We start from the raw sequence: 24384 nt of genomic DNA, 5'->3' as shown, positions 1-24384 counted from the left end.
CAAACTATATATATTACATCAACATTGACATAATTGGTTCAAGGTTCAGAAGATTTGTCTATATTAATGATGTACATGTACTGTAATTTGATGGTAATGGGGTATGAAAAGCATTTTTAATGTATTGTCTATTCTACAATGATTAAGGGTTCAGTGGGAATTATATAGGTGGATAGCTACTCAGCTAATGTTTGTACTTCCATTCTTTCCAACATGAAATAAACTTTATTGTATTGTATTGTATAGGATATCATTAATAGCAAGGAATTAGGTATCAAAGGTTGATAACTCCAAGAGCAAACAATGATATGCAACATGGTTACATGACATGTCTTATGTTTATTATAAGCCCCTTCTCTATCACAATAGACAACAAGACCATCATGCTGGTAAATAACAATTTGATTGAATTTTCTTCCACTGCACTTTTATTTTTAAATTACACTTTATGCTCTGTACAAATGGTTTGTACGCCATCAAAAGTTTGATTTTAAATCCTGTCACCTTAATTGTTGTGAAACCCTCGTTTACAAAAGTTTATGTACATTTATTAGAAAGAAAATTTCTTTTTCCATTGAATTTAATATAATGATTTCTTTAAAGTATTTTTCTACAGTATTCAAATATATGAAGAAATAAAACACAGGGAAATGGGGAATGTTGTCTTGAAATATACAAATGAAAAAAGCTAAACACAACAATTGAACATTCATGCCAAAGGGGCAAATGTTAAACCCAGCTCTTCGTGTACCTAAATACAAAATTGGTCATGACATTATGTGAATTTTTTTTCAATCTCGAGCTCTATATCTGCCAAAAAAAAAATCTGCATTTTATATGTACTTTGATACACAATAATTTCCATGAGCAACTAAAGCACTTTGTATAAGAAACTTCTACAACAATAAATCTGAATATGTTCACTACAACTCTACAATTTGACATATTTAAATTACCACTTAACAAGTTAACTTGCACCAATGTCTTAGGTAACCCTGTTACTCCTTTACACATGTACATCAAGTTATATGGTGTGTGGCCAAAGGTAAAAAGTACTGATAGAGACGTCTAACTATACTGTTGTGACAGTTGGTTACTTTAGATGTATCAAGAAACCAACTGAGGTTAATTATAAAGTTAGTTTGCAGATAGGGAACAGAAAAATATAGTATAAATGAGTGGCATTTTAATCACGAAGCTTCTGATCTTCCTCTTTCAGTTTGCAAAGTCTCTTATGATAGGATTGAGCCATAGAGTTGATGATGGACAAAACAAAGTAGATGACCATTATAATCACCACTTTCTCAAAGATCCAGGACAACCAGCTTGGTTCCTAAAAAACAAAAAGAAAGAAAAAAAACACTTAACTGCAAATTTACTTCATAACTTTTAGTTTCAACCATACATTTAGCATAAGGTGATGTGATACTGTGATAAAATGTAGTTTTACACTGTTTGACTTGATAGTGTTTATTTACACACACAAAAAAAAAAAAAAAAAAAAACAATCCCAAAAACTGATATTTATCACCAACTTTTAATAAAATTTTCCCTTCATATACAATCAATCTGAAAAGAATGGCCATCTCATTGCAAAAAATATGTACAACACGTGCTCCTATTTTGTTACTTTTCACAAAAAACTGACTGCACATTGTTCCAATATTCTTTAAAACATTACCCCCTTTTAAAATGGTCACAATAAAAGCTTCCTATGCCAGCCTAAGGCACTTACACTTGCTGCTCCTACTCCTGGCTTATGATGGAGTTTGGTCTTCTGTTTTTCCAAATATTCAGAAAAGGGAGTTTGCAAAGATTTCCCATAATATGGAAGGGCACTAAAGCAGAAATGACACCTTTAAATCATTTATGTAATGAGTCTTTCTACCAAAGTGTGATACGTGCAATACATGTACCAATGAGTTTATTTGTTTAAATCAGAGATATCATATTTATAACAAGTATGTTGTGGATGATGTGCTGCAGGTCTAGGAGATCCAGATTTAATATACTGAATGAGCAGAGTTAATTAAATTACTGTTTATTATCATCCTGTATTGATTGTTTTGTAACGTACCCAATGAGATGCACCAGTTGCTCTACATGGTGTTCACTGAACACAAATATTACAAACAATTTCTGAAAAGAGATAAATGCATAATATTGCTGAGGTCACCCTACAGATAATTTGTAAATTTATAAAATATAATCAACTTGATAGAGAACCATATAAAATTGTATTAAAAATCCTTCTGATTCAACAAAGCAAACTTTGCTATTTCTTTTTTTTTCTTTTTTTTTTCTACTTTATATATTGTTTTTGAATCTGAAGCAAACCATTAATGTTGCATAACAACAAAATGGGAAGCATGTTACCTGAATATGCATTTTAATCACTGCTTTGCCTAGTAGAGTTGCCCCAAAAAATGTCCAGAATGGAACCAAAAAGTGACCACAAGTGATTCCTGCTAAATCAAACAATGGGTTGGGAATCTGAAGCAAAAATGGAATTTCAATTGAAGAATGTGTCTGCTACATGCATATTATGAAAATTTTACCACCGTAGTACATATCTTATACAAAAAATCACAGGAACATAAACACATGAAAGGGAATAACCTTTACAGTTACAAGGTTTTCCAATTAAAGCAGAAGAAGCAATCATATTTTCAACATATCCCTAATCACAAAGATAGGTTAACAGGACTTTATTACTTACAGATGCACACAGCAGTATCCCAAGAAAACCAACTCTCTGAACAAGGTTGTGAACTCCAAGCTTTGCCTTCTCCAAGAAACTCTGAAAAGGCATAACATATATAAAAGTGTGGTTATTGATGACATATAACAATTGGTTAGAAGATAGTAAGATAATTAAAACAGGTAAGTTTACTTCATATAAATAACGAACCAAAAAATAAGGAAGTGTAAGTAATATTATTGAAGTATGAAATTATCAACTGATATTATGCTATGAAACTGCTTCCAAATATAATACACATCAGGATACCATTTCCTGAGGATGTGTCTTCTTCTCCTGAATAAGCTCTTCTAATTCTTCAAGTTCATCTTCCAAGTTCTCATCTTCTAAGTCTTGTCCTGACAACCGTGCTGCTCTGGCCATAAAGTAGGGTGGCAATTCACCAAGGGCAGTCCCAGCACCCTTTATCATCAAACAAAACATGGCTTAAGTAACATGACAATGCTTAGACATCACTCAAATGGAAAGTAATTTGAGTATTTTCTACAATAAATAAATATGTAAGCAATTTGGTTTCTTCTCTATAGCACATGTTGAAATTCCCCCTCAAACAAATACATGAATCTGGTGTTATGGTATTATTTATTGTATAAAAACGTCTTTGGAATAAGTTGCTGACTCACCCACATCATAGCTTCAAGTCTAACTTTGCTCATGATTGTCCACAAAGTCATTTTGGTTCCTACTTGGGAGGGGCAAATGATGCTAAACAAGTGGAGAACAAGGAGGGCAATTATAATTTACCGTGACTTGCATAAATAAAATTTTAAAAAGTTAAATTTTTTTTCTTAAAACAATTACTTCATTACTTTTTGTATATTTTCTTTTTGAAACATTGGGTTTTATTTTAAGTTGTATACATACAGTATCATCATGCATTTGGATACTTGAAATACAATAATAATGTATCTTTAGTCCTTTCAATGAATCAATGAAAAATTAACATATTTGTGGCCAGTCAAAATAACAAATGATATCATACATATAGTTTTACCCATACTTGAGTAAAATGATGAAAATCATTAATTCAAAAAGACAGCTTGCCTTGGACTCTGAAGCTCGCGGTATTTAAAGCACAATACCGAGTCAGTGCAATAGGTGTATTTTTAGTGATGCTTGTTGTGTAGAATACATAAATATAAAATATCCCATAATCATATATACCTAAATATGGTAAATGTAATTATCACTGACAGTTATCTGGTGCATGTGAGCAAATAAAGTATACTTTGACTAATTTAAAACATATTTTGTGTCTCGATAATTAAATTGTAAAATGTTTTGTATCAGAGGCAAGGCTTACTCATCAGGATATGGTGGTTCTGGGAAATCTACAGACATGCATTCAAATGCAGCAAGAGTCACAGCAGCTATATGGGGACCCTATGAAAAAAAAGACAAATATATGAGTTGGATTTTATGGATCAGGAAAAAATATTGCGAAAGAAAAAAAATGAGATGGGATGAACTTATCCTACGAAGTCAATTCATTTGTTCAACACATTATTTAATTAGAGAATGTAGAACCTCAAATCACTGATTATATTACAGAAATTATAATTTGCCATTTCAGATAAGTCACTTTCAATAAAACAAACACACAGAAGGAATGTTTACAAAAAACTAAAAACAACAACAATATATAGCACATCTTAGTGGGATGAAAACAACAGACACTGAACGATGGAAGGCATTCAGATCTACAAGGTTATCAAAATACTCTCTTATTAGTTCTATTACATACATTAAATCATTTCCTTACCAAGTACAAGAGAAATGTATGTAGACCAGTGCCAAGGCCTACTGATGATAGGATTCCTAAACCAATCCAGTAAAGACACCAAAGAACTGTTTTCTTGGCTGAAGCAACATGCTGAAAAATTAAGCATACTATGGTTAGTGTACCCAACTGATATCATACAAATAATTCTTGTTTTTTGTTTTTTTGCATCAACACTCAAGATGTGGTGATCTACTTGATGTTTATGTTATCAAACCTGTGTAAACTACAGTTAAGGAGACATGCTACTTGAAACTCATACAAAGTAAATTGATTTAGTGATTCACTTTGATAAAACTAGTGCCCGAATTCAAGAATTGTGGAAAGGGTTTATGAACAGTTATAAAACTAAAACGTTTTTTAATTCCTCTTATGTATCAATTACCTTTTGATGAAACCCATTAACATTGTAAACAAGCACAAATCCAAGCAATACAAAGGTCATCAACATTACAGTTCTCCAAGACTTCCATGTCCTGAAAAAAAAATTCAATAATAAATGATTCAAAAGAAAATTATATAAGCAGCTATACAGAGATGATTAAATTTTCAGGGTCAAAAGAAATAAAAATTAAATTATTACACAAAATATATCACAGTATTTAAAATATACATCAATTCAAGTGAGCAGAAGTATAACCAAGAAAAGATACCTTATACTATAGTCCTTGAAGAGTACGAATGTCTCTTGAATAAAGTACTGTAATGTAGTGTAAGGTTTTCTCCATAACACTATACGAGATCTTTCTTTTCTATCCTGCATTCTTTGCTTGTGTAATCTGTGTTCAGCATCATTCTGAGCCTTGCTCACAACTGATTCACCATTGAGTCCTACATCCGTTAATTGTTTGTCTTTTCGAAAAATTAACTCAGCAGATGTACTATTTTGAGTTTTGTCAGAGTCACTTAATACTTTAATCTGAAATAGGAAGCATAAATATCTACTATATAATGAGCGTAATTCACCAATACATTTTACTTAAAAACATACAGCATAATTTTATATAGAAATTTGAGCACTTTTGAAATAATACACATGAAGCTGATCAACTTTAACTTTTCACACCTATTAATATTATTTAATACTTTGCAAAGGTTTCTCATACCTCAAACTCCATGGCACTGAATTTCTGTTGACAGAATAATCAAAGTCCACTAATTTTGTCTCATAAATATTCATTACGATGCTTAGGTTTAAAGATAATGATGTCTATCTTTTGCTTTCTAATGAGTTTCAAAGTACGTTGTGTACAGTATCAGATGTGCACGTTTTATTATACATGTAAAAGTAATCAGTTAATTACTACAGTGAGAAATGAATTAATTTGAACAAATTTAAAATTTACAGTTATCTGTTCATCACAGCGCTAGTCCAAAGTGCATCCAACTGAAGTTGAGTGCAACAAACGCATTCAATGAGTACTATCTGAAAGTGATAAGAAAGCGGAAGTCGGTGGTTTGCTTTCTTACCAAGTCAGCCTTAAGGGGTTTGCCTTTCACTGAAATCCCTCTTCTTTTTAGTTCTTGTTTTAACTGAACAACCGTAAACGACTCGTAATCCGAACCAGGTTTCAAGCCGGTAGATGACACGTTATCAGTAACATCAGTCATGTCCTCAATCTATGATCATCAATGGAAAGTTTAATTAACAGTCACGATTGTTAACAGGATCGACGCTCTCTTCTAAAATTGAGAAAATTAACATGTGCGCAACGACCGTATTGATATTATCAGTCGATTGTTAAAACTTTAACAGCCGTGATCACTGTCTTGCGTGTCGTGGAGTTCAACCAGGATGTACAAGGGGTACATTTATACCAAAGAACATGTATACAACACAAATGTTTAGCTTGAACAAAATAATCTAATTTTGCTCCATTTGCTTATTTTTGGTTGATTATGCATACATTCTTTGTTTCTCCTTGAAGAAATTGAATTGGATATACTAATACACTATTTATTTGTTGTTTTTTGTTTCCGTGTCTTAATCTTTATTTTAGAGTAATTCTAAATACAGCCAGTAAAAACTAACACATGCAAAGAGTGCGGCACTACAGTTTGAAAATGGCTGCTTTGGGAGAAGAGCTGCCTAACTTGAAGATTTGTATAGACAACACTGACACTATCAGTGACGATGGGAATATAGAAATCGATGCTGACGTGGACACAGTAGAGAACCTTGAAGAAGGGGAGTTAGAGAATGATAAAGAAGATGTAGAAGTCAACGTTTCACTTGGAAACGTTGGTACTCAAGCTTTCGGGGCAAGTTTATTTATTGAAGTCATTGTTATGTTTGTGTCTATTATTTTGTTTATTTTATGTGGAATTAATCAGCTGTGGACCATATACAAGTCGGATTGTGTGTGTGCGTCTGTTACACTGCGTGCGCGCTATTGTGTTTGGGCATTCATCACTATTAAAAAGGATGGATAAATGTATTAAATTTAATGACACAATTTTGTTAGCTCTTTTATTATTTAAGTTTTCCTTTCTCTATTACTTACTTATTTATTTTGTTATGATGACAATGGCATTGTTAATAGAATTCATCTGTCCTTTTTTAGGAGCCGAGGAAGTATGAGAATAAGGCAGGCCCTTTTGTAACAGGAATGGACATAACATCACCGGTTAGTGTATCTTCCAACTCAATGACGCTATATATTTTTAAGATAAGTTCTCCTGACACTGCTGTGCCCAAATCGGGCCTTTTGAACTTTTTTAGTTGGGAAATCATTATTTGTTTTCTTTTTAATAAAGGCCTGGGTGTTCATTTTATTGATTTTGATTTTCATATATATTCATTTTATTATTATCATTTTTTTTTTTTGATTTATGATAAATTTAATTTTTGGATGTACTCAACTTTTTTGAATAAATTTCATTACTTAATAACATGTTGCAGAAGCTGAAAAACTATAAAATTCAAATAAATGAAGAAATATGAGAAGTGATAATTATGTACAACAAAATTATTTATATATATATTTTATGTCTTCATATTTTTCACCTAAGGAGTTTCAGCAGAAGAAAGTGGAAAGAGCAAAGAGGTTTGGAATTTCAGACACCCCTGCCCTTGAAAAGCTTGACCTTCAGGCATTGTATAAAAGGTAAATTAGCAGAAAGGGATTATGGATTTCCAAGTTAAAATTTCGGATAAAGTCCAACTGCAAGATAGTTATATCTTATTCAAAATATAAACCAAAAATGTGGAAATATTTGACAAAGAGAAAAAGTGATCATTACATATTTTCTAGATTTTGATTATTTTTTTCATTTTGTCAATGGCGAGTGTAGAAGAGTGAATTCTGATAACTCTTTTCTTACTATGATATTGACTTATACAAATCTTCAAAAAATGGATATTAAGATTAAATATAATATTGGTTGCTAAAAACTTCATTCATCTCATAAAAATGTTCTTTCACAGAAACAGATATATTAAAATCAATACATTTTCCTCTTTGGTTTTTAGTTTAGGCTTAACTGAAGAATCCTTAACCAAAGGAGAACGAGGGATCAGACCAGATGCAGTTCACTTGAGAGGAGTAAATGAGCTCAATACACAAGACATTTTCAAGTATTTTCAACAGTATGGACCAGGGTTCATAGAATGGATCGATGATGCTTCCTGTAAGTTGGCCATAGTAACCTCATGATAACTAATCATGTGAATAGGAAATGTGATGCTCTAATATGCTTTGTTTTGCAATAACTCCTCTCTTAAACAAATATATGGTTGATGGTTTTTCTATTAAGGCACTTCATTAATAACTGCTGTTAATTTTTTTTTATGCAACATACCACTGTACAAGCTGTTACTAAGCACCCTTGTCCTTAAAATCATTTCTGGATCTCAGTCTGGATATGCCTTTTGAATTATGATTTATAAATTGGTGAGATCTCTTGTTCATTAATGCAGGTGTTTCTTTTAAATAGAGTTTTTTGTATCTTTATGACTAATTTACTGTAGGCAATGTGGTATGGCAGGATCCAGTAACAGCAGCAAGAGCTATGGCCCATCTCAGCATTTGTTATGAAGACTTTCAAAAGTTGTATGAAATTCAAAACCCTAACAAAGAAGGGAAAATGCACAAGGTTGAATCAAAATTTGCTGAAAAAGGTATGTGTAGGCATTCGTTATCTTGTTTTTGTTTGAGCACCATTTCCTTAAAGTGAGCAGTAAAAGTTGTTTGAAGCAAGTTTTTTTTTAATATACTCTGTTAAGGATAGTACTGAGTTCAATACATAACAAATGTGTATAGTTAAATTTTACTCACTGTCCTTTAAGTAACTTGTGATGATGACCTCTTTTAGAAAAAGAAGCACAGAAGATAATTGATGAAGATGAAGATGATAATCTTGATCTTGAAAGTAGTGATGAAGAGAATGACAAGGACAAAGAAGAAAAGATGGAAGTTGAGGTATTAAATATATGTAATGAGTTATGATTTGATAAAATGATATTCATATGAAATTTAAAAAATTGCAAAAAAGATTTTCAATTATTGTGTATTTAGAAGCATTATGAAGAACATTGTGCATTTTTTTTAGACAGCAAATGAATCCACTCAAGATGAACAAGAAACCAAAGAAAATGAAGCACCGCTAGGAGAAAATGAATCAGAGAAAGAAGACAGCAGTAAATATGAAGATGCATTAAACAAAATGACTCCTGGAGAAAGGAAACGCCTTTTAGACAAATACCCACACTTCAAAAGCATTCGTCTTCCACCAGGAAAATGGAGGATAGGAGAATTGTGTCCCAAAGCCAAGTGTTTGTATTTGAGATATGCAACTAAAGGTGGGCATTAAATATCAAGTGTAACAGAAAATCCTTGTACAAGTTTTCAATTTTTGGAAATTTATAAAAATGTTCTTGCCTTACAGTTTTAGTGCGGGTGTAACCTAGTGAACTATTTCACAATAACTAAAGCAACATTGTTATTGCAAAACTACATGATACGTTCATATTCTTACCATTCAGCTGACAAAAAGCTCCCAGGGGCTGAGAGAAAGAGCAAGTACTATGTGAAGTATGGCAATCCAAATTATGGTGGAGCAAGAGGTCTTCTCAGTAATTCCAGGTTCTGCTTTTATACTATTCATACAGATTTGTCAATATGTCATAGTTTTTACATACCGGACGTAAGCATGTTTTGCAGCATTCAGTCTGCACTGTGGTAAATACTGGTGTAAAATATGCCTATTTGTAAGGCTGCTGTCAATGATTTTGAAGTGGAATATCCAGGAATATATTATTGCTAATAGGATCATATAGGATCATATGGATTCCATTTTACTTATTTATTTTGGCGTATCTTTCTCTTACATATAAACTGGTTCTTTTTTTTTTCTACAGGAAACGCAAACTGAGAACAGAACAAAGAAGGGAGGAAATCAATGAAGTAAGGCAATCTCTACAAACATTGTCAAAAGGTGATAAACCACAGGAAAGCATGGAGGATGAAGCACTATTTGACATGTTGTTTGGTGATGGTGATGATATAAGAAAAATAGAGAGACCACACATGGATAGAAAAGGTGATCTTTACTCATCTTACTAGAAATATCAAGTTATTAAGATAGCAGACCTAGTATTATCAAAAGATGACAGAGCAGTGCATTGTTTTATAAGATTGCTATAGAACAGTGTGTTTCTTAAAAGCAGGTGCTACTATTCTATATTTCTCCTGCACTGTTTGACCTAAAGTGAGTTTGTAAGCACCAGATTAGAGTGAAATATAGTCCTATATCAGTGTTCAATATCATTCAGTGCATTAATTCAATTCACGTATAGCAATACTGGAAAAGCATTCATTGTTACATTTTAAACTTAGGTTCATCACATGAAAATAATCTTTTCTTTTATTTTCATTAGATTTAGGATTAAAAAACAAAAGAGACATATGGGCAGGTGGTGGAGATGCTAGAGGCCAGGATGTTATCTCCTATACTCATAGAAAAACAATGGGTGAGGAAGGAGATGGGGACGGACAAGTCATAGAGGAAGAGGAAAATGTCAGTGATGAAGAACTTGAGAGATTACTTGCACCACCAAAGAAACGAAGCATGAGAATGTATGCAGACGACTTGGAAGAACAAATGTCAGCTAAAGAGTAAGTAGGATAGGAATTCTAGCAGAGTTTTCAATGATAACAAATGTCCAATTAACACATTTCAGAACTGTCCTGAAGTTTAGATCATTATAAATGAACTTAAGAAAATTTACTTTACAGTGAATTAGCTAAAAATCATGCATTTTGAGCACCTTCACCTGGTGCCAACTGTACTCAGTGGAATATACTTGTCCTCTCAAGCATTTTGCTTTATTTGCCAAGTTCTGTTTGGTACATATCAAGCTCAGTTTGATTTAAAATTCAGCATATACAGGTAATCATGGTATTTTCTGTTATCTTAGGCCTATAGCTGCTGAATGGTATGTAATCCATTGTTCATTGAAGATTTTGTATGGCCAAAATGAGTATTAAAGCTTTGTTGTGTAGTATAGTTAAATTTTTATTTGTTCCTCAGGAAGACTAGGTTGTCATCAAATATCACAGATGCACGGGACAGAATAAAGGCGAGAAAATCAGGGATTCAAAATACTGATAAAATAACAGACAGAATTGGGCTCAGAGACAGAATTGGTATCACGGATAGAATTGGCACTGCAGTTGGAGGAAGTGATCTGAGAAATAAACTAAAGAATAGACGACAAGATAAACATTTTATAGATTCTGAGCCTTCATTGACCATAGAGGTTTCTCAGGAGGATTATTTTGAGGATTATGAAGATGATGATTTTTGATTTTATTTCATATCTTGCCCCAATTTTTAAAGTAATGACAAATACACATAGCCATTCCTATACCTGGTAGTGGTAGATCGTGTGACACATCATTTTACTTAATGTATAAGTAAGTGGAACATTGTTTAAGGGTAAATTGGTTTTAAAGTTAGTTGTAAAAAAAGTTTTTAAAATGGATTATATTTTAATGTGTCACAGTATATTCCAATTAGTTATGTCATGGATGTCCTTTGGGGCTCATGTGACTTCACAAGTAATGAATCAGATTCAAATTGCTTAAAATTTGTTTTGACATTGACACTTAAATCGGGATATACTGTTATGGAATTTTTTTTAAATATAATTCATCATGCAATTTGTGGAAGAATGAGTGCTATGAAATATGGGATCACAAAGAAACAAATATTACATCTGCTTTAGTTTTTCTGTCTTTAATGAAAAGGCTACATCATTATGTATACTTGGTGTTAATACGTTGGGTATGTACAGTGAGTTCTACATTCATTGCTCTATTTGATGTAAATTACAATGTTATAGACCAATTAAATTTCTGAAAGGACTTTTTGATACATCATCATGCACCCAGGTTTTATTGCTATTATTGCCCATAATATACTGTATCCCAATTATATTCTGAAAAATGTGCAAATTGTTACTTTATGGTTATCAAAAGCCTAGATCATGAACCATATTTCCAACATAAAGTTTTCCCTTGAGAGGGGCTGGTAAAGAAACCTTTTTAACAGTTCTCCAAATATATCCAGAGGAATATTTGTCAGAAAAGTGCATTAAGTATATAGACCCTACATCTTTAAACAACTCTGCATTGTCAATCAGCTCCTGTAAATGTACATGCCCTCTCTCCCTGGCCTTAGTCCGGCTGGTCTTCCCTTGCTTATCAACATCCTTGTCAATGTATGTAGCTTCCAGGATGAGCACTTTAACTTTCAGTAAGTCTGGATGAGCCAGTTTCTCAAATATCTCAAAGGTTGTATCTCCTATTATTAAATGCAAGTTTAGTGTTAAAAATTGTGTATGTAAAAGCATTCTTGAGAAATTGCAAGGTGCATTTATCTTCACAGTGTTCATCTTTATCTGCCAAATTGAATTAAGTTTCAAAAGTGAGCATAAAATGACTGCATTATACCACTCAATCTTTAAGTGCATATTAATGTTATAATTTTTATAATAAGATAAACAACTCTTGTTCTATAAACTGGTTAGGTACCTGTGAAAGCAATCTCTGGCACCAGTTCTTCATCCACTATTTCCACTCCTTGTTTTTTCAATGAGGCTATTTCTTGAGATTCCATACCTTGGAACTCTTCTTTTAACTTCTTGTGCTGCTTATAAATGATGTACCCCTGACTTGTTACTGCATGGACTGTAGGGAACGGGACTGCTACATAAGCAGCAGGAAGCTAAAAAGAATTATCTGTGTAAATTCACACTTAAAGAACCTCATATTTCAATTATTTGATTCCATGGGGAATAATGATCATTATATTTTAAGCTTTAAGAAATGATACACGATGGAGGGGGGCATCCTTTTCTACGTCATATCCTCTTTCCCTAAAAAATAAAAAGCCCTCAGGTATACCACTTTAATTACAAAATGTCATGCACATCTACTTTTTCAGGCTTGCTCTAAACTAAGACTAAACTGCTGTGTCTGCACACGTGTTGTTTGAAGTTACATGCGGTTAGTTTGATGCTGTGTATGTAAATTGGAACAAATACCATGTTCAACACCATGTGTGGGAGTTGGAAATTCTGAGGAATGTAAAAAAACTTGAAAAGTCTGTGATTTTCATGAAGACTTTCCTTTTTGTACAGGTTAATATGACCTGCTGTATTGAAGACACCTGTGTTCCTAAGCTGCACTTCTACTGGGGATGTAAATGTTTGGGAAATTACACTACATTATAATTCATAGTAATCCGAGTTGTCATTGCAGCTGTAATAAAACTCAGTGCAGGACACACCTGAGACTTGTAACTGAGCATTTTATGACAACAATTGAACATAGATTTTGGTTGTAGTAGAAAAGAGTGGGGCATGCAACTCAAACTGATTGTTCTAGGATCATAACTTGAAGAGAATTGCTGAATCAATGCAAGTTGGCCACAGGGCATTGGCTGTGTTAGGTGTGCATACAATGTCACAACCATTGTGTTCAATGCTGTTATATACATCAGCCTGATACTTTAATTAGAAGAATCTGAGCGATGTGTACAAAGTTAATTGTATTTGAAGCTTTATTGCTGAGCCCATTTTATTTAATTTTTTCAAAGAAAAAATGTATTTTATCATCCTTTATAGAGACCACAAAAAAACTTTCATAGTATTATTTTGTACTTTTTTCTATTCATTAACAGTTACACACACTATATGCCCGAACCTATAAAACAAATGGCACAAACAATGATTCTGTTAAGTTATGTTAGTAATAACTATACCTTACTGATGGATTGTTATTACCTGTATGGATTCCCCTGGGCCAACAGGCTTCAGGTAAGCATGAGTGGCTAGTTCTGCAGTTTCACTCTGTACTGCAGCTATCTCTAAAGATTGTTTGGTAGTTTGCACAAGGTGCTCTGGCATATAGTATGTAGATGGCTTAGCATGACTCATTAGTCTTTTACGTACATGTGAGGGGACACCTCCTATATGATCAATGTGTCCATGCCTTGAAAATGAGAAACCAAGTACATAATATAAAACAACAAACCACTGAATAAGATATTATACAAGACACTTCATGGTTAAAACTGCACAAATTAATGAAGTCCTGGAATGAACAATCAAATAATCTTATTTGTATTTCATACTGTCACTGAGTAAAAATTGAAATTGTAAATAGGAATGCTACACTGCTATTTACTGTAATTATACAAGCTTATAAAGTCTATAATTCCCACATAAAGTAAGCATTTCAGTGAATTAATATACAAAAGTACGACTACTTTGTCCGTCCGAGTTTTTCTGTTGTTAACCCTCTACCATTTTTGTTACATTCAAAATGTAAAATGAGTAGATTTTGCGTTTACTAGTCCCATCATCATTAACGAATGTCCAAAAATAATGCAAACATACTGGGTATACTCAGTATTAGTAGTACTAGTCTGCTACTGAGATAAGTGTAGTGCTTACGATATGAAGACATGCTGACAACTAACAGCAGGTCTTGAGGCGTATCCCATGTCAAATGCCAGCTTCAAGTCATCTTTCCTGACCACAAACGAGGTCTCCAGTCCAGCCACTGACCAGCAGAAAACCTCCCAGTCTCCATTTAATCTCAAGAACTGTTGGCGGCGTCGACCTCGCACTGCCATTATACTTGAGCTCAGTTTTTCTAATAGCCTATAACTTACTTTGTATATTTTACCAGCATTGCACATAATAATTTAACATTTCATTCAGGTCTGAAAGAGTTGGTATACCGCAAAACTCATGGCATCGTGTTAAGACGTTATTGCCCTCCACGTTTGTTTAGATCGAACTTGTATATCATAAGGCTGCAACCGGAATGTGATTATAGATTGATTAGGCGCATTGAGGATCATTGCTGCTATCTCAGGCATAAATATGAATTTTATACATACTTTTTATTTATTAAGTCATCGTGCATCGAATACTAATAGCCATGTATATGGTTTAGTTTTACTCTTCAACGATATTGATTCTTGAATGTAGCACCAATCAAGAAGTGTAAAGGTCAAGGTCAAGATTCGTCTGCTTCCAAATATCCGCCAGCAGTATGGATCTTGAGCATAAGGTTCAGAAAACGCGCTTGTATACACCTTTGCTGGAAGAGGTAGCGCAAGGTAAGTGACAGAAGTAACAAAGAAATGATCATTAATGATAAATGCAGTTATTATCTCCATCATTAATTTATGTCTACAAATAAATTTGCCCATCTGTTTCTTATATTAGGTTTCAACGAAAAAGACTAATGCATTTGGTACATTATACGTAGTATCAGAAGCACGTTGCCTAGCAAACTGTCGAAATTCTCTGTCGTTGCTTTGATCGGGAGCAATGGCAAGGTGTTCGTAAGCTACATTATTGTCATTTTTATCAGTAATTAGTTATTAATTTTCAATCGATAGACTGGAGAAAGCTCGATTTAATTGGATTACTTTGATTTGAAATAAGTTAAAATGTGACTACAGTTGCAATGATTTTCAAAAAGACAACAGACTGCCTGTCACAGGTACTGGAAGGAACAGTGCAAGCCAGTAATATTCAGTTGATCAGTTTGATCAATCAGTTGGATATACCAGTACTTGTATACCAGTACTGTACTGTAGGTTAAAATGCAAGTACCAGTATACTAAGGCCAATATGGATTAGGCAAATAAAATCAAATCAGGGTACAGTATGAATACTTGTCAATGGGAGCATGTTTTACATGATCTAGCTGATACAGCATTTCAGCTACATATAACTTCATTCATGTGTACTAGTAAATCCTCTAGCTATTATTGTCGATTGTTTACATTTTCATACTACAGTACTACATATAGTCTTGTTCCAATACTTTAATTAAAGTGTCCTGTACAGTATGTGTTTTAAAATGTCTCAGTAGTTTTTTGTCTTAATATCCTGCCATACTACTTACCTTATTTATTTAGACTTTAAAAAAATTAATATAACCCCTCAATTAAAAGTGCCCAATGTCTTTATATTTCCTTCTGAAATGCCATGAAGACATCTAAATGAATCATGATACATTTAGAACTATTTTTGCAAAACATCAAATCCTGGTGCAGGGTCTAGTCAAGCATTAGAATGATTTGTGAGTAGGAGAAAATTTATTTTTTTCTCCAAGATAATGAGATTTGATGCCAAAGTCCCATATAAAGGATACCTTAATTTAAACTTTTTGGTTTTGAAATCACTGCTTTGTGAAATTGTGTAAGTTGTAGGTAAGTAATTCTGTTTAGGTAGAGTTTTGAGTTTTAAGATTGAAAAATAAGATAACAGGTGGAAACCATTACCTATATAGCTGACCTATTTCCTTTTGAATTAATGACCCAGATCTTTTACTGTAACTACACTAAAGGGAAAAGATAAAGACATGACCAGATTTCATTGCATTTTGATTGCTTTATTTACTGAAATAGTTCAAAGGTCATGTTTTGGCTGCCTTGGCAAATATTGGCCTTGCTAATTTTGAAGGGGGTCGTGTAAAATTTTCAAGGTGTGGTGAGAGTGGCAGGCAGAATAAAGATATTATAATATATTAAGCAAACAAATTTAAGATTGTACAGGTGCAGCATACTGTAAAATAAAATCTTTATCAAAATTTGTACAGTATGTGAAATAACCAGCTGCTATTTTACTCAAACCAGATCATCACAGAGCTTGTGATAAAACTAGAAGTCTTGGAGTTACTACACATCTGCTAAGGCCAAGGGTATGTTGTCATAGACATATATACATGCTAATATATAAATATATAACACTGATACATATGAATCTGCAGTACAACCCTGCCAACATCTAACCCTTGATTTAACAGCCTGTTCCCCTTATCAAACACACTGGTGAATGAGTGGTGACCAAGGATATTTGCCCTAAATTCAAATTTACCACTATCATGTACTGCTTGTAATTTTCCACTCAGCAATATAAAGTGTCATCTGTTTGGTATATTGGATACAATTTTTACAGTGACCAGTTAGAGCAACTTCTATCTACCGTATATGGTTATAAATAGTTCTGCTATTGGAGGATGGTTACAACTTACTGCTTATTAAACTTAAAAAGGCTCTATAATGAGCACTCTCTCTTTCTTGTCCTTTTTCTTTTAATGCTTATAAACAGCGTATAATCACATTCTTATTAGTACATGTGCTTGTAAATAATGTACAGCTGTTAAATTGACATAGCCACTTTTAGCAGAGAGAGTCTATGATATTACTGTTTCTGATAGACTTGATGAAAAGTTAATTTTTTTTATCTGTAACATCCACTATTTAATTACGCAAGTGGCATACCATACAAACAATACATATGCAATACATATATGTCAAAGAAGTAGCTTCAGCGTGATTATCTTGTAATTTTGTCCTAACTTTTCTGCAGTCCTTCAGGAGGGTTTGAGTAAAAATTACAGCACTGTGCAAGCATCGGTGACAGAATGTCCCGACCTTACAAAGAAACCTTTCATGCTGGCTGGAGAAGGTAACAGTTAAGGTTGCTTTATTAACAGATTAACTTTGTTAATTTTCAGACTTTTTTAAGGTTTTAGTTCTTATTTTATTTGAAGACTGCATAAATAATTGATTGGAAAAAAGAGTTTTGGTTTTAGAGTTGCCTCTGTGGCCTATGCAGTTTTATATGTATTTGTTTCTTCTATGGTTGAGAGTTGGATAATGTATTTTAAACTACATATTTTGGCCAGGTCTATGTGGCAATCCAAGACTTGCAGATATTGGTGGAGTACCAAACTTAATTCCTTTGGCAAAAAGGGAAAAGGTATTGATGTTGTTTTACCTAGTTTCTGCAGTTGAATTTTTCTAAAAATAAAAGCGAACAAAAAAGCAATATTACTTCATCATAACGTTGCAGTTTAATTAAAATTAAGATACCATTGGTTATTTTTTAACAATACAACAATGGGCATTAACAGAGAGCAGGTAATTTTGTCTACTAGAATTCAAATGTAATTAAAGTAATAGTTTCTTCAGACAGCATCTGACAACCTGAGTCTTCCAATATTTTGATGTTGTCAAGAAATGTAGAGACTACTATTACAACACCAGTACTTAAATATATATTTAGTTTTTTTTTTTTCTATTACAGATTTATAACTTTGAAAAGATAGCGGGCCAGTTAGACCTGTCAAATGCATTTATGATAGGTGCTGGGTGTGGGCCTGCCCATGTTATGAAAGTTAACACAGAGGTGAGAGGGCGTGAATCAAGATAGTTCACAGGATGTTTACAAGCAACTTTAGAGAACATTTCAGATATTTTTTACCCTCACATGAGACTTACTTATTTAATACCAGTGAATCTTTTAGTATTTTTATATGAATATTAGATGTAAAATATGTACCTAAGCTGGTATCAAAAATGTAAAATTATAAATATTTCTTATATATATAAGGCGTATACTAGTAAGCATATATATATATTTTTGTTTGTGGTTAATTAGGTTCTCATGTAATTGTGAATTGTACCCATAAATATTTCAGATGATGCCCAATCTCAGTGTATATGTTGGTGGTGATGGCAAAGTTAATAATCAAACCTATTTGGGCAGGTTAAATCCAGATGTAAGAGCCACACTTTATTTCAATACTCAGACTAATATCAATTTGTATAAAATTTAAAGTCTCTTCAAATGCATGTGGTTTTATAATAAAGTGGCATGTCATTCATTTGTCAATATCAAATTATGCAAACATGAATAACTGAAATTTAAAGAAGTATAAGATGAAGCTTTATGACTTTTAATAGAGAAATATTAGGCTGACTGAAACTTTTATCTAAAAATAAATTTGTTTACAGTTTGTATTTATTATTATTATTATTATTATTGTTTTTATTTATTTATTTATTTATTTATTTATTTATTTTTTGATGATGGAAAATTCAGTGTAAATATTCATGGCCTTTGTATGGAAAGTATTGGAAATAGTCAAAATGTTTTAATAGGAATGCCCAACCCACAGTTAATCTACCTTACTTTAAAGTAATTTGATTGGCATAACATATTTTGTAATCTGTTAAAAATTGAGAATGCAACAATTATTTTACTTTTTTATCAGGAAAAGTCCTACGATCTGTTTATATCGCCAACAACTGATTTCAATTTAATGGCCAATGTTTTCTGTTCTGAAGGAAAGCCAGGAAAGGTGAACTTTTTGTACTGTCATGTATTGCAAAAAAAACTCCCCTTATTTGTCACACCTGTAACATCTACTTTACACTGTACTTGCTACCGCTTTGAAATCTGCTGTAAAATAATTTATATGTACTTTTTTTTTGCAGTTCTTAAAATAACTGGAAAATATTTGTATATAAACAAATAGATACACATAAAAAAGGTTTTTCATTATCAGTATAGAATTCTTCATGAAGCCTTTTATCTATTGGTAATAATTTCCAGGTCATAGAAGTGAAGGTGCAGAAGAGAGTAGGGGAGGAGAATTTCATGTCATGCATGCGCAAAGTACTAGCAGCTCATTATGGGACAAAGCCAGTAGCCTTGGGTGGTGTCTTTCTGGTAGAGAAAGGGAAAGTCAAAATTCATATTATGGTGAGGAACATAAACTTTTTTTCAGGCTTGGCATCAAAAAGGCGTATTGATTCTCTTAACTGTTAGAAATAACTAGTTAATTTGTGGGAGGCAGATTATTTACAAGAACTTTTTTTCATACTTAAAGCGAGACTTTTCCAAGGTCCCCTTAAACTCTGATGAAGAGGTGAATAAATGGCTGACCTTCCATGAAGCTAGTGCCCCACTTGTGGTGATTGGAGAACTAATATCACATGATCCAGTGAGTTAAACACCTGTGGCTAAAATTGCTTTACAAGTTTAATCAGTGTCATTTATATTTTATCAGAATGACTTCAGTAAAACTGTTGCTCGATTATATTAAGCATTGTGAAAATTATTCCCATTCTAACACATCAATTCTGACACTTATCATTATTAATATTATTATTTTTGCTGTATAATTATGGTCACATTGTTACTGGGGTAATCCTGTTACTGCCCATTCCATGCCACACTCTGTAGTTCTTTTATAAGTTATTAGAAAAGAAGGTCCACTATGATATTCTTACAGAGAGCAGCACACAGGACTGTACAGTTATAATATAAAGAGCACCTGTCTCTTACAGGACCTTGATCTTCGTGTTGAGCACTTCCACCTGTTCAGTGACCATGGAGAGGGAGGCCATTACCATACAGACACCACCCCTGATATAATAGAGTACAGGGCTTACCTGAATGTGGCCGAGTTCATGTACAGGATTGACAGACCCACAGAGACACATAATATTGGGAGGGATTAGAAAGGCAGGGGGGTATTTTTAGATGTGGTGAAGTTGAATTGGTAATAAGTTATGATTAATGGTACTGGATGTATTCAGATGTGTCTGATATGAAGTGCCTTAATATTTGGAGTTAAAATTGGTTATTCACATCTTGGCACAGTGGGAATTCTTATAAATAAGGAATGAAAATTTTGTGCATCAACTTCAACCAATGTGAATAACTTAGCATATTCTTGCAGCATTGTAGTATAAAAAAGTAAGTGGGCAAATTTATGTCTTTAAATTAAATCATTCAATTGAAATTTAAGGATTAACTAGATGAAAAAGTTAATATATATTTAATCTTTATAGATGTAAGAATTAATATGCCTTCATAGGAAAATTATGCCACAGATTAACATTGAACACTGTAATTTAAATATTTTTAGAATTTGTTTTTTTCAGAGCATTCAGAATATAACATATCAAGTCGTAGATTGCACAATTATGTTTTACTGCAGGGATATATATAAATTTATATATTATATAAGTAGGGAAAACCTATCACTTAGTTCATGTAGAACATAATATCCAGCTAGGATATATAGTATGCATCACCTGGATGTCATGTAAAACAGCTAGATTCTAGACTACTGTATCAGGAACTCATGAGAACAGGTTTAGGTTGATATCTTATGCATTCAAATATAGTCTTACTACACAACACTGCAAATCACCAAACAGGCACAAAGTGATGCTCGCACATTTGGAAGCTAGGAGATTTACCAATTAATAATTCTTTTTCTGGATAACTCAGTATTTGGGTTGTTGCAAGAATATGTTAGTCAGTGAGTTTTATAATATGAGATTTACATAATATTTTATATCCCTTTGGTGGATAAATCTGAGCTGTTAAAAAGTCGGAGTCAGTCATGCATAACTGATTACCTTATAATCTCACCATCAATCATTTTGATTAACTTATCAGTTAATGTGGACATTATTTGGGTAGGAAAAAAATAAAAGTGGCCATAAATGACCAAATATTAATAAACAGTATTGTGTTTGTCATTAATGCTTTAAAAGAATCTCTTATTACTCAGGATGGAGGACACATGAAATACAAATGTTGATAATTTACCAATTTGCCATTTTATTTTTGGTATAAAAGGTTAGCTGGAAATGTGGTAATTCATTTTTCATACCCCATTCATTATTTTGTTTAACTCCAACTTGATTTTTTTTTAAATAAGTAAAAAGGTGTATTTTATTATGATACTGAATGAAGTACTAGAATGTAGACATTGTTTTGCTTATTTTAATTATAGCAACCAAGAACAAGAGAGAATTTCACATAACGCACAAAACTTCTTTTACTGACACAACAAAAATACAAGAAATCTTGGACATAAAAAGATCATTATGTCCGAGAAGACAAAATCATATACATTATCATTTCACAGAAACTTCTAAGCTATCAAAACAATATGCTACAACCTGACTGGTTAACATTTAACAAAGATTTAACCAAAACTGAAAAATGTTAAAGGTACATACGAACTGAGCATCGGTGGAGCGTGATTTCCCAGTAAAACATGTAAACCACTTCTACTAGGTTCTTATATGACTCAAATAAATTCAGCCATAAAAGAGCTTTAGACTGCTCCTTTCTTTAAATTTTTGGTCGGAAATTTAGCCTACTTTCGTGACCTACTTTTCTGCCCATTGACATACAGCATAGAATGCTGGCAGAAAAATCCGTTCAAACATCATTTTAGGGTAAAATAATAACAATGCCTTTTGGTAGTTCTCTTAGTTAAACTACACTGGCATTTGGTCGGTTTTTGTGACAAAAAAATTGACTTTGTATGCATCTCTAACTTTTGTGATTTTTTTTTCACATTTCTAAACGGAATCTTTAAAGGTTTTCTTTGGAACATGGTCTAAATCAGCATAACATAATACAATGTGTATATACATGTAGTATACTTAATAAAAACTAATTCTGTCTGTTGTGTTTCCCTTTCATTTTCCTCTTATTTTTCTTCATCTGTCTCTGACCATCTGGCCCTTCCGTCACTGTCAGGAGATGGCCCACCTGATTCTCATCTTCATTATGTGCATTGACTATCTCTTCATCCATTGATTCAGCTGCTTTCTCCTGAGCTACAGCCTAAAATGTAAATGAAATGTAAATGATGTTTAATATTATAGTGTACATAATACCATTACAAATCCAAAAAAAGTTATGTCCATTATGAATGAGTTTAAGCCAAACATTTTTCCAATGAGTCTTACATGTATCATAATTAATTAGTACCAGCGTGTACGCTGGCGGTACTCATGGTTTTAGTCTCGACCCGTCTCGTACGGCTCCGTAAGCTCCGCCGGCTCCGTGAGCTCCGCCAGCTCCGCTGGTGCCACAGGGTGTTGTGGGATACAAGTCACCGTTACCGCTTCGGCGCCTAGACCGCAAGGACCTGTGTCCCCATCTCTTGGATTTAGGTCACATATAATCTCAACTTGAACCCCCTGGTATTTTTGTCTCAGTCGGTGCTTTGGCCTGGGCGTGACGCTCATTGAAACGCACCCTTGTCAAAATTTTGGAAAATTCAATGCTAAATATCTCCCAAACCGAAGGAATTATGGGAAAAATTACTACAGAAGTCTGACCGAAAGTCATATGTGGAGATTCCAAATATGCCCTGAGATTTGACTTTTGACCTTTATTTCAAGGTCAAACGGGCCAAAATTTTCTAAAAGTGGGACTTTTCTGCAAAAAAATATTTGTTTGTACCAATTTTCAGAAACTACACAGACCTAAGCTCTCATATTATGGTGAGGGGTTACAATCAGGGTCTCCTTTCATCTTTGAGAGTTTGGGGTCAATAGGTGCATTTTTATGGGAGAAGCGGCCATTAGATATGAAACTGAAAACTCTCTCAAATTCTGGAACCGTAAATGCCAGAGACCTTTTGAATTTTGCCATTTGTAGGACTTGTCAAGCACAATACTGGAGGTGGTGTCCACGTTTTTGTTTTCGATACGGTTTAGGCATTGCGCTATATAAAAAAGTACAACGCAATATTCAGTGGTGAAAATAAAATGTGAGTTACTCCAAAATTAGCAGAGATATGCCCATAGTTCCTATTGAACTTGAACAGGAAGTCACATACTGGCAATCTGTGACCTTGAAATTGACCTTTGACCTACTTTTCATTATGAACTGCACTTTGCAATTTTTCTGATCTTCATATCTCCAAAACTGGTAAAGATACAACCATAGTTACTATTGAACTTGATTAGGAAGTCATATACTTGCAATCTAACTGTGACCCCTAAATTGACCTTTGACCTAATTTTCACCATGAACTGAACTTTGCAAATTTTCTATCCTTTATATCTCGAAAACTGGCAGAGATACACCCAAAGTTACTGTTGAACTTGAATAGGAAGTCATATACTGGCAATCTAACTATGACCTTGAAATTGAGCTTTGACCTACTTTTTATGATGACCTGCACCTTGCATGTTTTCTGGCATTTATATCTTCAAAACTGGCAAAGAAATTCCCATGGTTACTATTGAACTTGAATAGGAAGTCATATACTGTGACTTTGAAATTGACCTTTGACCTACTTTTTCACCAAGAACTTAACTTTACATATTTTCTTGCCCCTCATATCTTCAAAACTAGCAGAGATATGCCCATAGTGTTGCCCAAGGTTTACTCTTTTGTCAGCATACTACAGATGCAACAATGATAACACATTTCAAGGAAAACCAATAGGTCTATTGTCTAGAAAATCACAGGAGTGATCAATGTTAGGAAAATACAGGTCAATTCCAAAATCTGCATGATTGGACCAAATTTAGTTATGTTTTTTTTTTTTTTTTTTTTTTTTTTTACATATTTTCAGAACTCTTGTTGATTGCATGTTATAGAGCTTGTTAAGCACAAGACTGGAGGTGGTGTCCCTTTTTTTTTTTGGTTTTCCATACGAATGCGCTTACTCCAGCTGGTGGTACAATATCCGGA

The 24384-nt window shown here is 33.2% G+C and overlaps 5 protein-coding genes across 10 annotated transcripts in view; 2 read left to right on the top strand and 3 right to left on the bottom strand.

Annotated features, from left to right (window-relative positions):
• Window positions 1-309: 309 nt before the first annotated feature.
• LOC106170179 (vacuole membrane protein 1) lies at window positions 310-6362 on the bottom strand. Of its 2 annotated transcripts, none has more exons than XM_013549946.2 (12): window positions 6012-6362; window positions 5195-5460; window positions 4927-5017; window positions 4524-4634; window positions 4065-4144; window positions 3385-3466; window positions 3011-3163; window positions 2720-2800; window positions 2377-2493; window positions 2078-2139; window positions 1736-1838; window positions 310-1333 (listed from the first exon to the last, which is right to left on the bottom strand). In XM_013549946.2, the coding sequence occupies exons 1-12, from the start codon at window positions 6150-6152 to the stop codon at window positions 1187-1189; spliced, it is 1434 nt and encodes a 477-aa protein (XP_013405400.1). In that variant the 5' UTR covers window positions 6153-6362; the 3' UTR covers window positions 310-1186. The 2 variants fall into 2 exon arrangements, with proteins under 2 accessions (XP_013405400.1, XP_013405401.1); XM_013549947.3 differs by lacking the exon at window positions 6012-6362 and adding an exon at window positions 5648-5937.
• A 200-nt stretch (window positions 6363-6562) lies between these two features.
• On the top strand, window positions 6563-11908 carry LOC106170178 (nuclear cap-binding protein subunit 3). Of its 2 annotated transcripts, none has more exons than XM_087014467.1 (11): window positions 6563-6782; window positions 7106-7168; window positions 7554-7648; window positions 8014-8171; window positions 8512-8661; window positions 8856-8962; window positions 9093-9342; window positions 9526-9625; window positions 9901-10082; window positions 10420-10657; window positions 11073-11908. In XM_087014467.1, the coding sequence occupies exons 1-11, from the start codon at window positions 6576-6578 to the stop codon at window positions 11347-11349; spliced, it is 1827 nt and encodes a 608-aa protein (XP_086870593.1). In that variant the 5' UTR covers window positions 6563-6575; the 3' UTR covers window positions 11350-11908. The 2 variants fall into 2 exon arrangements, with proteins under 2 accessions (XP_086870593.1, XP_013405399.1); XM_013549945.2 differs by having other exon boundaries at window positions 6563-6803.
• Window positions 11762-14868, bottom strand: LOC106170180 (uncharacterized). 2 transcript variants are annotated; one of them, XM_013549948.2, is made up of 4 exons: window positions 14503-14868; window positions 13831-14038; window positions 12578-12770; window positions 11762-12347 (listed from the first exon to the last, which is right to left on the bottom strand). In XM_013549948.2, the coding sequence occupies exons 1-4, from the start codon at window positions 14748-14750 to the stop codon at window positions 12016-12018; spliced, it is 981 nt and encodes a 326-aa protein (XP_013405402.2). In that variant the 5' UTR covers window positions 14751-14868; the 3' UTR covers window positions 11762-12015. The 2 variants fall into 2 exon arrangements, with proteins under 2 accessions (XP_013405402.2, XP_013405403.2); XM_013549949.2 differs by having other exon boundaries at window positions 14724-14852.
• A 75-nt stretch (window positions 14869-14943) lies between these two features.
• On the top strand, window positions 14944-21401 carry LOC106170181 (ester hydrolase C11orf54 homolog). 2 transcript variants are annotated; one of them, XM_087014546.1, is made up of 10 exons: window positions 15050-15176; window positions 16707-16771; window positions 17443-17541; window positions 17762-17835; window positions 18163-18264; window positions 18557-18637; window positions 19133-19219; window positions 19474-19623; window positions 19751-19864; window positions 20211-21401. In XM_087014546.1, the coding sequence occupies exons 3-10, from the start codon at window positions 17526-17528 to the stop codon at window positions 20382-20384; spliced, it is 798 nt and encodes a 265-aa protein (XP_086870672.1). In that variant the 5' UTR covers window positions 15050-15176; window positions 16707-16771; window positions 17443-17525; the 3' UTR covers window positions 20385-21401. The 2 variants fall into 2 exon arrangements, with proteins under 2 accessions (XP_086870665.1, XP_086870672.1); XM_087014539.1 differs by lacking the exon at window positions 16707-16771 and having other exon boundaries at window positions 14944-15176.
• Window positions 21402-21704: 303 nt separating this feature from the next.
• The window catches only part of LOC106170176 (TPR and ankyrin repeat-containing protein 1-like), a 55422-nt gene continuing 52742 nt past the window's right edge, over window positions 21705-24384 (bottom strand). For both annotated transcript variants that reach the window (XM_087014432.1, XM_087014438.1), the window contains one exon: window positions 21705-22518. In XM_087014432.1, coding sequence (XP_086870558.1) covers window positions 22345-22518 — 174 coding nt within the window. In that variant the 3' untranslated portion in view covers window positions 21705-22344. The remainder of the gene's footprint in view (window positions 22519-24384) is intronic.

Source organism: Lingula anatina, chromosome 1 (genome assembly GCF_051362555.1).
Source record: "Lingula anatina isolate TDL-2025a chromosome 1, LinAna3.0, whole genome shotgun sequence".
NCBI classification, from domain to species: Eukaryota; Metazoa; Brachiopoda; class Lingulata; order Lingulida; family Lingulidae; genus Lingula; species Lingula anatina.
This window is presented reverse-complemented; position numbering and strand designations above follow the sequence as displayed.

Coding starts and splice junctions, on each gene's coding strand:
- LOC106170179 (XM_013549946.2), bottom strand. CDS start 6,152: ATGACTGATGTTACTGATAACGTGTCATCTACCGGCTTGAAACCTGGT. Junction 4,635..4,926: donor TTAATGGGTTTCATCAAAAG/GTAATTGATACA, acceptor TTAATTTTTCAG/CATGTTGCTTCAGCCAAGAA. Junction 3,164..3,384: donor GACTTGAAGCTATGATGTGG/GTGAGTCAGCAA, acceptor TTGATGATAAAG/GGTGCTGGGACTGCCCTTGG.
- LOC106170178 (XM_013549945.2), top strand. CDS start 6,576: ATGCAAAGAGTGCGGCACTACAGTTTGAAAATGGCTGCTTTGGGAGAA. Junction 6,804..7,105: donor TTGGTACTCAAGCTTTCGGG/GCAAGTTTATTT, acceptor GTCCTTTTTTAG/GAGCCGAGGAAGTATGAGAA. Junction 8,172..8,511: donor ATGGATCGATGATGCTTCCT/GTAAGTTGGCCA, acceptor AATTTACTGTAG/GCAATGTGGTATGGCAGGAT.
- LOC106170180 (XM_013549948.2), bottom strand. CDS start 14,750: ATGTGCAATGCTGGTAAAATATACAAAGTAAGTTATAGGCTATTAGAA. Junction 14,039..14,502: donor TGTCAGCATGTCTTCATATC/GTAAGCACTACA, acceptor CTCATTTTCAAG/GCATGGACACATTGATCATA. Junction 12,348..12,577: donor GCCAGAGATTGCTTTCACAG/GTACCTAACCAG, acceptor ATTTAATAATAG/GAGATACAACCTTTGAGATA.
- LOC106170181 (XM_087014539.1), top strand. CDS start 15,110: ATGGATCTTGAGCATAAGGTTCAGAAAACGCGCTTGTATACACCTTTG. Junction 17,836..18,162: donor CTTTGGCAAAAAGGGAAAAG/GTATTGATGTTG, acceptor TTTCTATTACAG/ATTTATAACTTTGAAAAGAT. Junction 19,865..20,210: donor AACTAATATCACATGATCCA/GTGAGTTAAACA, acceptor TGTCTCTTACAG/GACCTTGATCTTCGTGTTGA.